A 16022-nucleotide genomic window follows, 5' to 3' on the forward strand; every position below is an offset into this window, starting at 1 on the left:
CAATGTCAGTCTAAGATTTGCATTTTTCAGCACTCCCCTCCAGGTTTTTATGTAACAATTTGCTCATCCTATGTGATGTAACAGAGCCATATGTAAGAGCATGTTCATACTTAAAGTTATGCAATGAAATGTTATAGGTTTTATTTTCTATTTCAGAAACTCAGGAAAAGTTATAACACAAGGAATTAATTAACAAATCATTTTAACCTTCCAGCTTTAAAACTATAAATTTGAGTATCTTGAAAATTCTTGCCTAAAACACCTAATTTCTCTTCCAGGCCAAGGTTTAGAACATCTATATAGAGTGTGATAAATCCACTGTGGAAAGACAGATATAGTAAAGAGGCACTGCGAAAATAGAGAAACCACAAAACACAAATCCTACAAACCTGAATGGTTTTGTCCCATATAAAATATAGTTAAGAAAACAATCCATATATTAGAGCTCACCATCAGTTTTTCCTCTCCCAGGACTTTTCTAAGTACACTTGATATTTCAAACTCGGCACTGAAAACCAGTTTGACTTTTGTTGCTTCTGTTTTGTTAAGAGCAGTGGGTATCTTCATAAAAATTTTAACAATCTTTTCTCTATCCTTCTCTGCATAAAACCAAAGAAAATAAAACAAACAATTGATTACATTTGTTTTAGATCGAGACATTCTTCTGTTAACCCAAAAATATCTGAGTACGCATCTGGGATTTTTAAAACAGGTCTTTTACATCTTGCCCTTGCATTTCCAGTTACTCTCAGTTATGCTTAGTTCTTTCCTGTTGAGTCTTGGTTGTGTTGTTCCCCAGGACACCTGAAAACTGACACCTCAAGCTGTCCTGTTTGGGTATGGGAGAGGGGATTACTGTACAGAATGGGCCCCCACACAATCCAACAACCAGAGCTACTGCAAGAAGACCAAAGGGCAAAGTAAAGAGGGAGAAGAATAGACAGGAACACCTTGGTGATGGTGAGATTTTACATTTACTCCATCTGTCTTAAGGACCCCCAGCCAAACAGGATAATGTTGGAAAAAATCTTACCCTTCACAGTGTAACTGTTGACATTTTCTTTTGACAGCCTCACAGAGTCCCAAAGAGCTCCCTTTGAAAACCAAAGCCATTGTGTCAGAAAGGCTGAGGGACTGCCCACTAGGCTAACCCAAAGGCCTCTTGGGCTTTGCTGTTACCTCATCACAATCCACATAGAAAGTCACACTTTGGCTGCCAGTGTTGAAGTCAATCCAAAACTCCTCCAGTTTCTCATCTGATGGCTTCTTCACCTGGGGAAGAAGAGTGGCATTCTTGTTCCCCAAAAAGCACTACAACTGTGGTATCAGTGACAAATTTCTTTTGTGAAACTAAACTGCAAAGTGTTACCCTACATAAACATCTGTACACCCTGCAGAAGCAAGAGTTCAGATCACCCTGTGGGGTGCCAGCCCACTGCTCACCCAACCACAACCATGTCAGACCTGGCTCTAGGCAAGGGAGAGGCAAGGCACAAATGCTGTGGAAGTTGTTTCTGAGCACTTGAAATAAGCAGGAACAGTGGAACCAGCTTCCATCTACATGGGCTTGATTCAATATGACCTTCAGGAATGGTGCCACAGCTCATTCAATTGAAGACCAGTGAAGCAAACTACAGGATCTGCAACTTTTCTCTAGGGGCACCAGGCTAATCTTGTTTTCTAACAGCCTGGAAACAGCTCTGCCAGAGGATTCAGTGTTGTCATGTCCTCCTGGTTTCTTTTCAGCACTCTTTTCTGTCATCACCATGAAGAGAAGCGTTGCCGCTATCACTTGGCTGATACAACAGCGAAGTCAGCAGCAGTAAGTTGGGAGCCAAGTGACAAACAAGCAAGCTTTCCAGCTAGAACAGAAGGTACACTCTACGCTCTCAGAAATCAAGCTCTTCAATAAAAAAAGAGGCAGGGGAGAAAAACCCCAAACATTTACCACAGAAAGCAACGTTTAAACAGCCATGATACTCTAGGAAAGGTGTCAGAGCTTTAAGGGCTATTACCTCATTCATGTCAGCAAAAGCAGATATGCAAGGAAATGAGTAGACTCTGGAAGAGAAGCAGACTTCACATGATATATTCAACATTAAAGTCTGACTTCAATTATTTTACTTTTAAGAAGATTAGTAACCAATTTTATTGTTCAAAGAATAGTTTAAAATTCTCTAGAAGTAAATTAAGCTTGGATAAGCTAGAAACTACAATATTTTAGTAGTGATGTATTACCTTCATTGATTTTACTTTCAAAAAATGCATAAAATTTCCTTTTTAAAACAACTTCATTCTTCACATGCAATGTAAATTTTTTTTTAATATAAGCCAACCTATTTTATAGTTCTATTTATTCTCCTCTGCAATAATGATGGTACCAATTTATTCTGTTGGTTCCCAGCTTACCTTCTTTTATCTCCAAGCCTTTCATTTAGTAGGTTAAGAAATTTTCTGCAGTCCTTCAAGACAAGTAACACATTATTTTAAAATGCAGGCTACTTTTCCTTTGCAAATTGTTATTCTATTGTGTCAAATAACTGTTTGCTGTCTAACCTCTATTGTCCAGATAAAAGCTTTAAACTGGTCAGTGAGACAACAAAGATCACTGGGAAGAAACACTCAATTTACTACAAAAAGTTGGACCCAACTTAAGACCAGTAAGAATTCAAATATAAACTCCACAAATTAACTTATTTATGCATTACTTATATTTTTTTATTTTGCTTTTTTATAGGTAAAATAATTTAGAAGCTTAGGAGCTATTTTACCAATATGTGGTAATAATTTATATAGATCAATAATATAATGAATATAATATTAATATATTATAATATTAACTACAATATTATATGTAATATATAGTAATACAAAAATAAATTAATATTATTTTAATATTAATTAATAGGGGAAAAATTAAAATATGCCATCCACAAATAACTTTGTATTTATAAAATCAGTTTTGTAGGAACTTCTTGCAAGGACACCCTGGCTTAACTCAACCAAAACTAGCCCCTATACAGACTTGTCAAGTATGTTGTTTTCAAAATAAGGACCCTCACCGTCTCAAATTCTCGATCCTTGATCTCTTTGAAAGCTTCAGCGAGATAGTTATCTTCAAACCAGTGGTGAACAAGGTCATCCCTCCATTTTTTTATCATTAACCTACAAAGTGCTTCTGAAAGGGCAACCTGAAGGTCATAATCTGCCAGGTAAACAGAAGCACAGGATAATTATCATCTCTGCAGTATAACAGAGGGTTTTAGCATTGCTACTCCTGCAATTTTATACACACGGTCACATCCTTCCTCTAGCCTCAGTTTCCCCTAGGAGAACAGGGGAGGGTAAGAGCCAAGTGTTGGCTCAGGCATCCTCAGCTCCCCCAGCTCATTGAGATCGAGGTACAGAGCACTGCAAGCCACAACACAGACGAGCACACTGGGAGATGTGCGTGGGGATCGGGAGAGGGATGAGAGCAGAGACTCATCACTAACCCACTAGGATCAGGCCACGTTCCATATACCATGGCAATACTCTAAAAAGTTAATACTGGGAGAAGACAAAAGGTGTTTCACTCAAGAGGCCATTAACCTTGTTAACTAAATTTCAGCCACATCATAGCAGAGCAATTCAAATTTAATTTTTTTAAGAATAACAACCAGCATGTTCTGTAAACACATACATAAGGCTGATCTAATTACTTTTCTACATAAATCAATTTAGCTTGTCTGATTAGTCAATATGCATTACCAATACCAACCAGAAAGCGCTAATGCATTGCTGCTGTTAACTTTTTTTATTTTTTGTTAAGGCACACCTGACTTTCCTCCCTAAAATCAACTCTTATCAAGGAAATATAATTTAAATTATAATTAATCGATAATAAATAAGCAGATGAGGTAAAGCTGGAGAAATTCTTACCACCAACCTCCAGTACAGTTTTCGCAAGATCTTTCCTGAAACAACAAAATGCCACAAGTTAAAATGGAAATAACTGTCTCCTAACGCAGAGAAAGAGGTATGTAGGTACAGAAACTGGAGGGAAAACCACTTACGTGAGTGAGCACATCTCCTCAGAGAGAGGGAACTTCTTTCTCTCTTCCCGTGGGACACTGTCAAGTATAGAGTTGAGGGTCCTCAAGGCCTTCCCCCCCACAAGAGAAGGGGTAGAAATTTAAGGGAAACAACATTGTTTCACATCTTTTATCTAATTACACAAAATTTCACACAAACGTATCCAATTTTCTCCTCCTAGTAAGAATCTTACCTCCAGATGCAGAGCGCAGCAAATACTTGCTTCTGCCACTAGGCGCCCTAGTTCAGGCAAAAATAAATTCACTAGCTCTTTCTTCCCTAGAAAAAATAATTTGAAAGGTACAGCTAGAAATGTGCTGGTGTCCATATAAAAATAGTTGAAGCAACTACAGTTGTGTTGATGGAATAAAAACATCCCAGCTGTAAGTTCATTTTAAGACAAAGCTTCCAACCATCTTATCCTAGACAGAAAAGGGAACCAGTAACTTCCAGCTAAAAAAACACCAGTGCCCCAGCTACACTAACTTCTGACCTGGGTAACTATTTAAAGAGGCACAGGAAGGGGAAGATAATTACTAGCCACAAGGGAAAACCTAAATATACATGTTTTGTCAAAATCAACAGGGCAAACCAATGAAGTATTAACCGGAGGATGCTTGTTCCACTCTGCTCCCACTAGAATAAGGTGCAAGGACAAATAAGCACACATTACCTGCCCCACACTGCAATGCTTCATTTTTACATGGATTGTAAGCCTGGATGTCTGGTCACACAGATGTTTTCTGAAAGCACCTGCTCCCCCCCTGCCCTAATGTAAAGCCAGCTGCAGCCAGAGAACAAAATTTTTCTGCTGAAATGAATGACAGCCATCTCTCTGTGGAGTTCAGAAGGCTGAAGGAGTTACCATGTTATTCTGTGGAGATGGTTGCCTTCAGCAATGGACTGACATCTGATGCCAGAACAGACTGTCTAGCCTGAACCCCTTTCAGAAGCCACTCACTCTGATCAAGTGAAATGCTTGATGCTGACCATTTAAACAAGATACCAGAGACATATTTTTTTCTCCAGCATGTATCAAGCAAGAAAACAAAGAGAAACAGAAAAAGGTTTTGTGCTTCAATATAAATGTTAATTAAAATTAACTGACAAGAAATCAACTGGAGAACTAAAAAAAAAAAAAATGCAGAGAGCAAGCAGGAAGCTGAAGAATGAAAAAAAAAAAAAGAAAGGGGACAAAGTTCAAGAAGAATTAAGAAATATGCTCCTAAGATTAAGATTCAGAATATTGAGGAATGGGAGGCAAAAATATAAAAAAACCACTGACCTTCATTACTGCATTTGCAAATCACCTGATGGAAAGAGCAAAAGAAGCCTTCATTAACACACCACCAGCCAACAACAGCAGTACACAAAGTGCCAAGCTGTTTATGCACACCTTCCTCACCCCCAACTCTGAAATGCTAAATAACATAGAACAGTAGCATACCCACATCAGAAAAAGCCACCTGATCCAGGTATGTCACATATGGTCACCCTGATCATACAGGTTGGCAATATGCAGGGAGGGTAAAGGTGGCCAAGCACCCACTTCCCCCAGGGCTTTCAGCAGCACCTGAGAGCACAGTGCCTACAGGTTCCCTGGAAAACCCACATCATGGCATCGTTCTCTGATTTTTGTTGTACATGTGGGCCTGTGTAAAAGCACATTTTATCTTTATACACTATAGTGCTAGATATCACAATGTGTATCTGAAGGCTGTTAAAGTCTCCTGAGGAAAATTAAAGATAAAAACTTTAAAAATTAAAAACAGTTCCACAACACAAAACACTTCTTCCTCCACAGTGAAAGCCTGTGGAAGAAATGTAGCAGAAAGAAAAATAAATTAAGTTTCTGAGAAAATAAATATTTTCATAAATATATATTATAATTAAATATAATATTATGTAATTTAATATGACATATACATATTATATCTATATTATATATATAATTTAATATATTTTATCATTTCAAAATGGTGAGTAGAGAAAGAAGGAAGTTTAATTTTTCTCAAATGTCTTTTAGCAGAACTCCTGAAGAGAGCCGTAAGTATTGATATGAATTCTGATGCACAAAGTGACACAGTTCCAGTAAGCTACAGGCAAGAAAATTGGGAGCAACAGCTTGGGGGAAAAAAGCTAAAAAGCCTTCCTCCTATCACAAATGTTACATCATCAGGCCTCTAAACACCATTAAAGTCCTTAAAGTTGAAACCTAAATCAAAGTTGCAAGCAAGTTAGATCATTCTTTAGAATTGGATCATCTGTTTCAAACAGATTAGGAACAAATTACCAGGCCCATCTTAGCAAACACTTTTGCACATCAAGTGCAACTCAGTGTCCATAAGTTGTGGGTTCTAAAGAGAGCTTCAGCTCACAAACTTTTATTTACAAAATGCATCAGAATTTCTTGCAATTTTTTCTACTAAAATAAATACTTCAAGTTATAAAATGAGAAAGTGCTTCTCCCAAGTGTGCCAAATCTCAGCTAGACCCCAGCCCGGAGCACACTCCTGGACACCACCCAGGCTGCATCCCAGACTCAGCCCCAGGGCACCACACCCATGCAATTATTTATTTTTCTAACAGGAAACTGTTGGTGAACAATAGCTATTTTATCCAATCAAACCAACCCTTCTGTCCCCTTAAATGTATAAACATACCAATGCACAATCAAAGAAGTCTTCAAGCAGTAACATCAAAAATTTATTCTCATTTGGGTCGATGACGGTCACAAATGTTCTTGCTCTTTCAAACCAAGATACCAGGTAAAAGTTAAAAGAATGAGTTAAAAACTGGGAAGAGGAGTTAATAATCCTTAAACTATATATGTCTGCAGGAAACCTTACACAAACTTTTACTCTTTAAACTTTAGAGTCACATACTGTGCCAAAAGCTACATGGCTTTAAGGAGTTCAAGTTTTGCTAGGAGGAAGTAAAAAGTGCCACTTCCCCCTTCCCTCCCTCCCTAGCCCTCCTTTTATCCTCTTTTCTTGTCCAAGGCACCCAGTCCTGATGCTCAGACACAATACATGCTGCTAGAAGCACCAAAACTCCTATAGACATTTCTAGAGGACATAAACTCACAGCAAAATACTGTAAAATTTTTTCAGGATTTTTCAAGGTAAATATTTTGATACTTGATGGTTTTAAACACTGCATAATATCACATACAAATGGTGAACTAGAAATCTATGCTCCACTGGAAATACAGAGCTCAGATTGGAAAAACTTTATTAATTTAGCTCCATGCAGGAATTCTGAGCAACTGTATCCCTGAAAAGCATAACTTCAGGACAGGAATACAACACTTCAGAGGGAGGACTCCTCAGTACAACTCTGCCAGCAAAGAGCATGTGTTAGCTGTTCCCTGGAAGCTGTGTTGGATCCAGGTGTTACTCATCTTCAGTGCAATTGCATTTCTGCTACTACAACTATTACCAGCTGAAATCAATATAGTGCCAGAAGATAAAACACAATTGCAGATTAAATGCATCTGGTTTGCTACATATCTAGAGAGGGACCTTCAAAAAGAATATCTCAGTTTTTAAAAATACAAAAGCACAAATTACTCATCAACTCTATTACTAAAACTGCATTTTGCTGGAGCATTTAAAACACATTTAGAAAGTCTATACCATTTCACTAATGGATCCCATAGCAACTCATCCTCTCCTTCCACTATCAGCTTTAAAAAAACCCCAAAACCCAGCCCTTTAAATCAGGTAATAAGTGGAGCCATAAAATTGGCTGCTACACCAAAAATCAACAAAAGAGAGCAAGCATTTTTCCCCACTCAGTTCATGCAATACACTAGAAAAAATACTTTGTTTCCGTGTGGCCAACAAGCTATCCTCTAGTTTTCACTTCCTTGGAGTTCTTTTTCTTAAAGAACCTTAAATCACATGAGTAACCTGTGTACAGTATTATACTCATCTTTGCTACCAGTCCTTGCTCAATGAATAAGCTCTTCCCTTCTTGAAAATCACTTTTAAGGTAGAGCTGAATACATTTCAGCAGCAGTGAAACATTCTCAAATTCATTCTTGTCCAGCTCCTACAAAAACACAGAGTGCTGTGTGTCAGTAGCCTGCTACCCTCTGAGTTAGGTATTAGGATAGTTGAGATTATTTATGGTACTTGCCTTTCTCAGTGCTTTGTCCAGCTGGTTAAAGAGAGATTCACTGTATTTCTGGGGAGGCTCTACTTCCTTCTCTTGAATCAGTTCATGTATTTTTTGAAACCCCTTCCCTTTAAAGGCATCAGTGAGCAGTGATTCAATCTATAGATGGAGGAGAAGGAAATAATTAGCAAATAAAATAAGCAAGCATTGAAATTGTAGCAGCAGTAATTATGATAAAATACTTACAACACTGTTTTTAAAATTGCAAGTTTCTGTTTATTTGTTTTACACTGTTTGTTTCTCTACTTTCATTGTACTGCTACGTTTGAAGTAAAATATCAGTCTTAATGTCCAAAAGAAACAGAACCCTTAAAACTGAGCAACCTTAAAAGATACCAGGTAAGGAAAACAGGCAATTTAGTATACCTGGTTTGCAAGTCCCACAACTATTACAACAAATTTTTTTCCCCACTTACTAAAGAAAAAAATTAAGGAGACTGCTGCACTTCCCACATTAAGTAAAACTAAAAGCTTTGGATCACGTCATATCCAGTTAAGAAATGCATCTTAAAAAAATAAATAAATAAAATAAATATAACAATTTGTAAGATGATGATAAAATTACTAAAAGTTTGGGGTCATGCCATATCTGGTTAAGAAACGCATCTTTAAAATATATATATATATAAAAATAACAATTTGTAAGGTGAAGATAAGGATGCCTTTAAAAGATCCTTACATAGTCTTCTGCTCTATTGCCTCTCACATCTCTACTTCGTTCTTCACTTTTTTGTTCCTTTAAAAATATAAGGAAGAGAAAAACACAGAAAAAAAAAAAACTTCTCTCTCCATCCCCTCCAAAAAAAGAAAATCCCACCAACCAAAACAAGCCCAAACACTTTTTCTGCCCCAAAGCTGAAGAGCACTTACTCCTCCCCTCTGTCCCAAAACGCTGCTTTTCCTTCCTTATTACCTAAGCCGCAAAGCACCCCCCCGCCTCCCAAGGCGAGGTTTCTGGCAGCCCGGGGAGTGCCGCGGGTGTTCCCCGGAGGGAGCACGGAGCGTTCCCCTCTCGGTGCCGGCTCCCGGCCGCGGGGAGCGCCGCTCACCTGGGCCATGGTGCGGGGGCTGCTTCGCACCCTCCCCGCCACCCGCTGCTGCTGCTGAGCACACCCGTGTTTAGGGAGGAGGGAGACCCTCGCCGGCCTTTCTCACAGCTCCGAGCACTCTCCTCAGCAAGCCCTCGCTCTGTACCCCAGCAGCGGTGGAGGAAAAAGGCGCCCGGTTCGCTCCCGCGCTAAAAAGCCGCAGCTGTGTGGCTCCTGGGACCGGCCCCAGCACCCGGGCACCGGCACGGCAGCACTGGCAGACCCCCGGCCGAGCCCAGAGGGGCAAAAGAGGAGCCCAGAGCCTCCCTGAGCGCTGCTCTCGGCCAAGGAATGCCACAGCAGGCGTGTGCTGCTGCCGGGTGGGCTTTATTGTGCTCAGCTGAGAGTAAAGTTCAGTAAATTTTGGACCAGAGAGGATGGAAAGGAATGAGAAAATCATTCCGAACAGGTGGGATCGTTTAAAGGGTAATAGCTGCTCTCAGCGTTCAATGGCTCGGTCTCTGCTGTCGTGGATAATTTTTTTCTTTCTGTTTTTCACACGAAAACCCAATCTCCCTCCTTCCTTCCGACAACACCACCTCCCCCCTCCAAAACAAACCCAAACAATAATCACCAAAAACAAACCAACCAACCAAAAAATTTGAGACCCCTTCAGCTATTTCTTTCGAAAATAAAAAGATAACAAAAATCTGTGACTGTTCAATAAGTTAAAATGTGCCTATCAATACAGTAGCACCAAAATCAACTTTGCGTTTTAAACCAGGTGCTATAGAGCTCAGAGCGAAGGGGGAACCTGCCAAATAACTCCGATTTCGTTTACGTCCAAAGATCAGGTTATTCAGCATCTTTGCCTCCCTCCAGAGGCTTTACAAGCTGCGGGCAGCTCCGAGCCACGCTCAAAATGCAAGATCAGGAGCATCCCGGTGGGGCAGACACGGGTCCCCCAGGTTCCCATCACCCCAGCCCCCCGAGGGAGCGAGCGGCGGAGCCCCGCGGCTGCCGGGTTAGACTTCCAAACCCTGCTCAAATTTGCCGAGGTCACGGCCCCCAGTGCTGGGGGATGGATTCGTGCACAACCCCTCTGTCTATCCCCCATCACACAACTTCAGGTGAAGGTAGCGGAACCCGCCTGTGGAGGGGGAGCTCAGCTCCTGCCCATCCAGGGGCCGCGGTTGGGTTCGGTGATTGTGCCGCTGTTCCGCCTGCGGGGCCGGCTGAGAGCCCCCCCGCACACACCTCGGCGACGCCCCGACGGCATAAAAAACCGGGATCGGCACCCCCGGGCACTCTGTGCCATGAAGCTCACCTGGGACATCAACGACCCCAAGCTGCCGCAGGTAACTCACGGGCGGGAGGTATTGGGGAGAGTCTCGGTCCAGCTCTAACGCGGAGCTGGGCAACAGCGGAACTAACTTGACTCTAAGCAAAGCTTTGTTTTACTTCTGCTTTATTTCTCTTGTGCCTTTTCACTTGGTTTTGTTTTGTGGTCTTTATAAAGCGACTTGTAATAAAAGTATGGATTTGATACACAGCTATGCCTAGCTGAATATGAGCTCCTAAAACTACCTGTGGCTCCATTTAGACAGTTACCTTCTTCCTCCTCTTCCTTGTTCAAGAAATGCTGACTAGAAGTTTGAATTGATTGTTTACTACCATGATCCAAGTTATCTAATTATTTCTTTGTTTTATTGATGCAACACATCACACAATTTAATGTCAATGAGCACTCCACTTTTGTCTAGTTGTGAGTTTCAAAGGTGTTTTTTAATTTGCAACTTTTTTGATCTTAGAGTTTATTTTTACAGAGTCCATGCTATTATAGAATATCTTAATACTGTAAATGCTGGTAGTTTACTTCTGTTTACTGGGGTTGCTCTCACATGTGGTACATACATATGTCACATATGCTTTGCATTGTAAATATTTGCAGTTTAAAATCTTAGTTCTTCTTTCATGGTTCTGATAATTACATTTTAGTAAGGAACTCCAGAAAGCCAGTGAAATCCCAAATTGAAGCGTTCTTTCTTTGCACCACCATACATATATTGGAAGTACATTTGCAATGACAAATCTTTTTATCTCTATTTTTTTGGAAAAAGCCTTATTCAAATAATACACACATGATGCACTTTAAGAAAACATTCCATAGCTAAAACTTCTAGTTTCCTGCCTGCGGGTGCATGGTCCCACAACAAGGAGAACTTAATAGAAGTCATGATCAGGGTGGCTTGTGTCTTGTCTGGGCACACTGATGGTAGACTAGTCAGTAAATTCTGGGAGTTGGGCTGATGTCTTATAGCTGGTAACTTCGCTGTAAAAGGCATAGGTATCAACAGACTGTGCTACATGCAAAAGAGGAAAGGAATCCTGACTTTCTTTTCATGTATGGAATCTCTGACTCCCCTAGCCCTTTTAGACAGCAGTTCTGAGCAAGCTATTCCTTCAATATTTCTTTTTCTGCTGCTTGGCTGGTGATAGAAAAAGCACTTTTTCCTGCTACGTGCTTTATAACAAGGAAAAAAATATCAGTTTGTAATATACTAATAACGTTCTCTTGCTCTTCTCCTTGCTGCCTCGCCCTCCCACCCCACCCGCCGTGCTGCAGGAGCCCAGGCACTTCGATGCCTTCCAGGAATGGCCCGATGGCTACGTGCGGCTCATCTACTCGAGCGAGGAGAAGAACGCGCAGCGGCACCTCAGCGGCTGGGCCATGCGCAACACCAACAACCACAACTGCCAGATCCTCAAGAAGTCCTGCCTGGGGGTGGTGGTGTGTGCCCGGAGCTGCGCTCTGCCCGGCGGGGCCAGGCTGCAGCTCCGCCCCGCCATATGCGACAAGGCTCGGCAGAAGCAACAAAGTGAGAGGCACCCGGAGAGAGCTGCGATGCACAAGGGACCCCGTTTCTTTTATCTGGGCTTGTTTTCCAAACTGGAGTCACTTTTACTTGCGAGCAGACTAAGGCATAATTGCAACGACTGATTAATTCCAAATTTCATCAATGTCTGTTTGCAAATATTTAAGGGGATATGGATTTAAATCCTTTAAATTATTACTTTATAACAAGTGGGCAGTTCTAGCTCGTATCATGTACCTATGCTTGGTAGTCTATGTTGTATTTCCTTGGACAATACATTTTAATCTGAATTTTGGAGAAGTCTGACTGTGCTGCTCTTGAGCTGTGTTGACTCTCGGGCAGCATCCTTGTCCTTAACCAATCTCTTCAGCAGTTTCTGTCTGTTCACAGAGAAAGCCTGCCCCAACTGTAACTCCGCCCTCGAGTTGATTCCTTGCCGAGGACACAGTGGCTATCCGGTCACAAACTTCTGGAGGCTTGATGGCAAAGCAATATTTTTCCAGGTAGAAAGCAGCTGTATGTATTTGTGCACACTATATAATTACACCTGTATATAAGATAATACCTGTAAAGAGAGAGATTTTTTTACTCCTCCCCCCTTTTTTTATGTAACACAGACCATTATGAACATGATGAAGTCCATGACTGAATTTCTCTTTAGTGTGAACATAAGAAGAACAAATAAAAGAAGAACACTTGGATGTCTCTTTAAAAGCAGTACTGATGTGTTGGCAATATCCAGTTTTAACTACAATAATGTGGTTAATCATTGATGGCTAAAATTCTCCTATTTACATAATACAAATACGAACAAAAGTTGTCGTGTACCCTGGTGCATATGACAACGGGATCTCTCCAATATTTATTTCCAATTATTTATTTCCTACTAAAATAAATATGAAAAAAAAAACCTGACTTAATTTAAAACATGAAAATTCTACTTCATGTGAAACTAGCCTTTGAATTTTGAAGGATTTAAAATCTTGACAGGAAAAAAGAAGAATCTTAGCTGAAATTTGAAATTTCATCTTGATTTTTTTTAGCAACATTGGAACAAAAAGTAAACAAAAAATCCTATTCTATGAGATCACATTTTCTCTTGGATATTTTTTTTCCCATGACTCACAAACAGTGAATTCTGTTCTCCACTCAGTAAATGGAAAAAAACCTGGCCATATTCTCAGATTCCCTCCTGTATTATTCTTATTCAAATGTTCTCTTACAGACATGCAAAACTGGAAGATTTTACTATCAAAGAAAGTTGATAAATCCTTGCTTAGAAGTTAATTTCTGCTTGAGACAGTGTTTTAAAAGCAGTTTTTAAGCTTCCTACTGTGTATTAGGGACTGTATGTAGATCTGTTCAGGCAAATGAGTAAGGAAATGTAGTGTCCACGACTTCATCATATACCAGTGTAACTTTGGTTAGGTAGATCTGCATACACACAAATGTTTCAATAGTGGAGCATCTTCAGATGATTTTCTAGGATATAATTTTCAGTCCTGTTCAAGAAGGTCTATTGCTTGAAGAGAATATTTATCATCTTGTAGCATGAAACCTCTTTAAAGTCTATTTATTCTATTTATATACAGGCTTATAAAGCAGAACTGAGATAATGGACTGCAGAAAATTGACCAAATGAAATTTATTTTTTTTTCCTCCTTGGTTCTAATTCTGAATGTCAAAAACTTAGGTAGCACTTTTGCTCCTTCATCAGCTCAGCAGTCCTACTGACTTCTCAATTTTTCCTTCTGTCTACATCCAAATCATGATTTATTCTATTTATTTTCACAATGATTTTGTCCTTGTGTAGTTTCTCCTTTCTTATTTCTTTGCCAAACCACAGACCATGCTTTGACTACCTCTCATACTAGTCAGAGCCTTTTCTCTTATCTTAGCCATTTCGATGTTCACATCTAATTCTCAGTTAATCCTAATTTAGGCTAAAGGAGTCCATGACCACCCCCGGCCAGAGAGTAAACTGGAGGCAGAGGCAAGAAGAAGTGCAATTAAGAAGCAAATGTCCTCTTACCACCACTCCCAGAAAAAGAGATCTCTAAACTCAGAGGTAAGTCAAAGTCATCAGTGAAATAAAAAGGTGACATAAATTACTTATGTCAATTAAAAAGGTGTGATAAACATGTACTGGGGATCCCAGGGCAAAACAAACCTTTACACCATGCTACATCTGTTAGTTTGGGGCTGAAACTAGCAACAGCACAAGTATTGAGACATATGTGTTTGGGTACTATTGATTCCTGTATCTTAAAAATCTATTTCTCCTTGTCAGGCAGGAAGGTACCATGACAATAGTGGTTACACCAATAACCTACAGAATTTTCACTGCATGGATGGCCCAGAACGAGTCAGTATCTTCACAGACACCAATTTTTCAATTCCAGCCCAGTCTTACCCTTCTCTGCAGAGCGCAGACCTCTACAAGGCACCTTATGACTCAGCCAGCTTCCAAGAGGACCAGCTATCGCCATACCCTAAATGCCCAAATCCAAGGATCTACATGCCCAGGCCATGCAATTATGAGTTTGGAGTTCCTACCTTTATAAGCTCAAGTCCTTACCCAACATTTTACAAAGATCTGACCAGTCCAGCCATTGATGCAGACCCCCTCAGTCTGAACGGGCCTCACTACAACACGGTGACCACCCACGATAAGAGCTTTGATAACCCTGGCAGACATTACGGACTGAAACCAGCGTGGGGGAAAAGCGGCAGCGGAGACCGGAGTGAGTACGGGCAGATGCCAACAAGTGCTCCCCACCCTTACTACAGTGGGGACTATCCCTGCAGGTACAGTCCCAGCCCTGCTCCCATGGCCCCGCCGCTGCAGACGGTCATCACCACCACCACCAAGGTGTCCTACCAGGCCTACAAGCCACCCACGCTGAAATACAGCGACAACCTCTGCGACATGAAAAACCTCCAGAGCTACACCCAAGTGGCTGAAAATGTCTCGGGTACCATCTATTCAGGGATGAAGATTCAGGAAGACTTTGGGATGATAAAGTCAGCGTTGCTCTACCAGCACGACTCCATCCCTACGAAATCCAAACCAGCTGAGAGCATGGAGAGCTATCGGTATGGGCTCCCTCTGGGGAACAGCTTTGCTGAGCATGAAGGTCAGGCCCTAAGGTTTGAGAGTGCTGAATACTGACTAAACGGTGCCTAAATGGCAAATACCTTCAGATGGGATAACAGATTATTGTGCTAAACCAGGTGGTTTGGGATCTGAGGAGACGTAAGGAAGCAGAACATCAAGACAGCTTTTTCCCCAAAAGCATTTTTCTGGAGCAGTGTGCTGAGTGAATTATATTTTGCATCTAATTTCAAAGAAGCCCCACACAATCTCTAAAATGGCACAAGGAACTGAGCCCAAAACACACCTGGAGAAGGTAATATGGAGGCACAGCTCCTCTGGAAGTCAACGGCCTCCTCTGACAGCAAGTGCAATCCACATACAGCTACAACTCCTGCCAGATGCCTTAAGCTTTGAGAGGAAATGCTCCATCTGTAAGAAAGAAAAGACTAATCAGGTAATGGAAAAAAAAATGTAGGAAGGAAACTATAGATTATAGTCAACTGAAAGAAATGGCAGGGAAAGAAAGAAATAAAAGAAATGTGAAAGCGAAACAATTTGCAGAAATAATTCCCCTGAATGGTCCATTCACCTGCCACGATCCTTGTGATGAATGGAAAGATCAGCCAAGTTTCTCTGAAATGAGAAATGAAAAACCTGAGACGTAAGAAATGAAACATGCTAAATTCATGTTGCTTTTTGATCCCCTGTATCAAGGGTAGAGACTACCCAGTCTTTCTCTGTAAGAAGGAGAGCCCAGTGCAGCTG

At 40.7% G+C, this 16022-nt stretch overlaps 1 protein-coding gene across 1 annotated transcript; it reads left to right on the forward strand.

Annotated features, from left to right (window-relative positions):
* The first annotated feature begins 10600 nt into the window (after window positions 1–10600).
* On the forward strand, window positions 10601–15332 carry GCM2 (glial cells missing transcription factor 2). The gene is made up of 5 exons (XM_058831568.1): window positions 10601–10642; window positions 11911–12163; window positions 12551–12663; window positions 14103–14228; window positions 14451–15332. The coding sequence occupies exons 1-5, from the start codon at window positions 10601–10603 to the stop codon at window positions 15330–15332; spliced, it is 1416 nt and encodes a 471-aa protein (XP_058687551.1).
* Window positions 15333–16022: the final 690 nt, after the last annotated feature.

This window comes from Poecile atricapillus, chromosome 2 (genome assembly GCF_030490865.1).
Source record: "Poecile atricapillus isolate bPoeAtr1 chromosome 2, bPoeAtr1.hap1, whole genome shotgun sequence".
In the NCBI taxonomy this organism is placed as follows: domain Eukaryota; kingdom Metazoa; phylum Chordata; class Aves; order Passeriformes; family Paridae; genus Poecile; species Poecile atricapillus.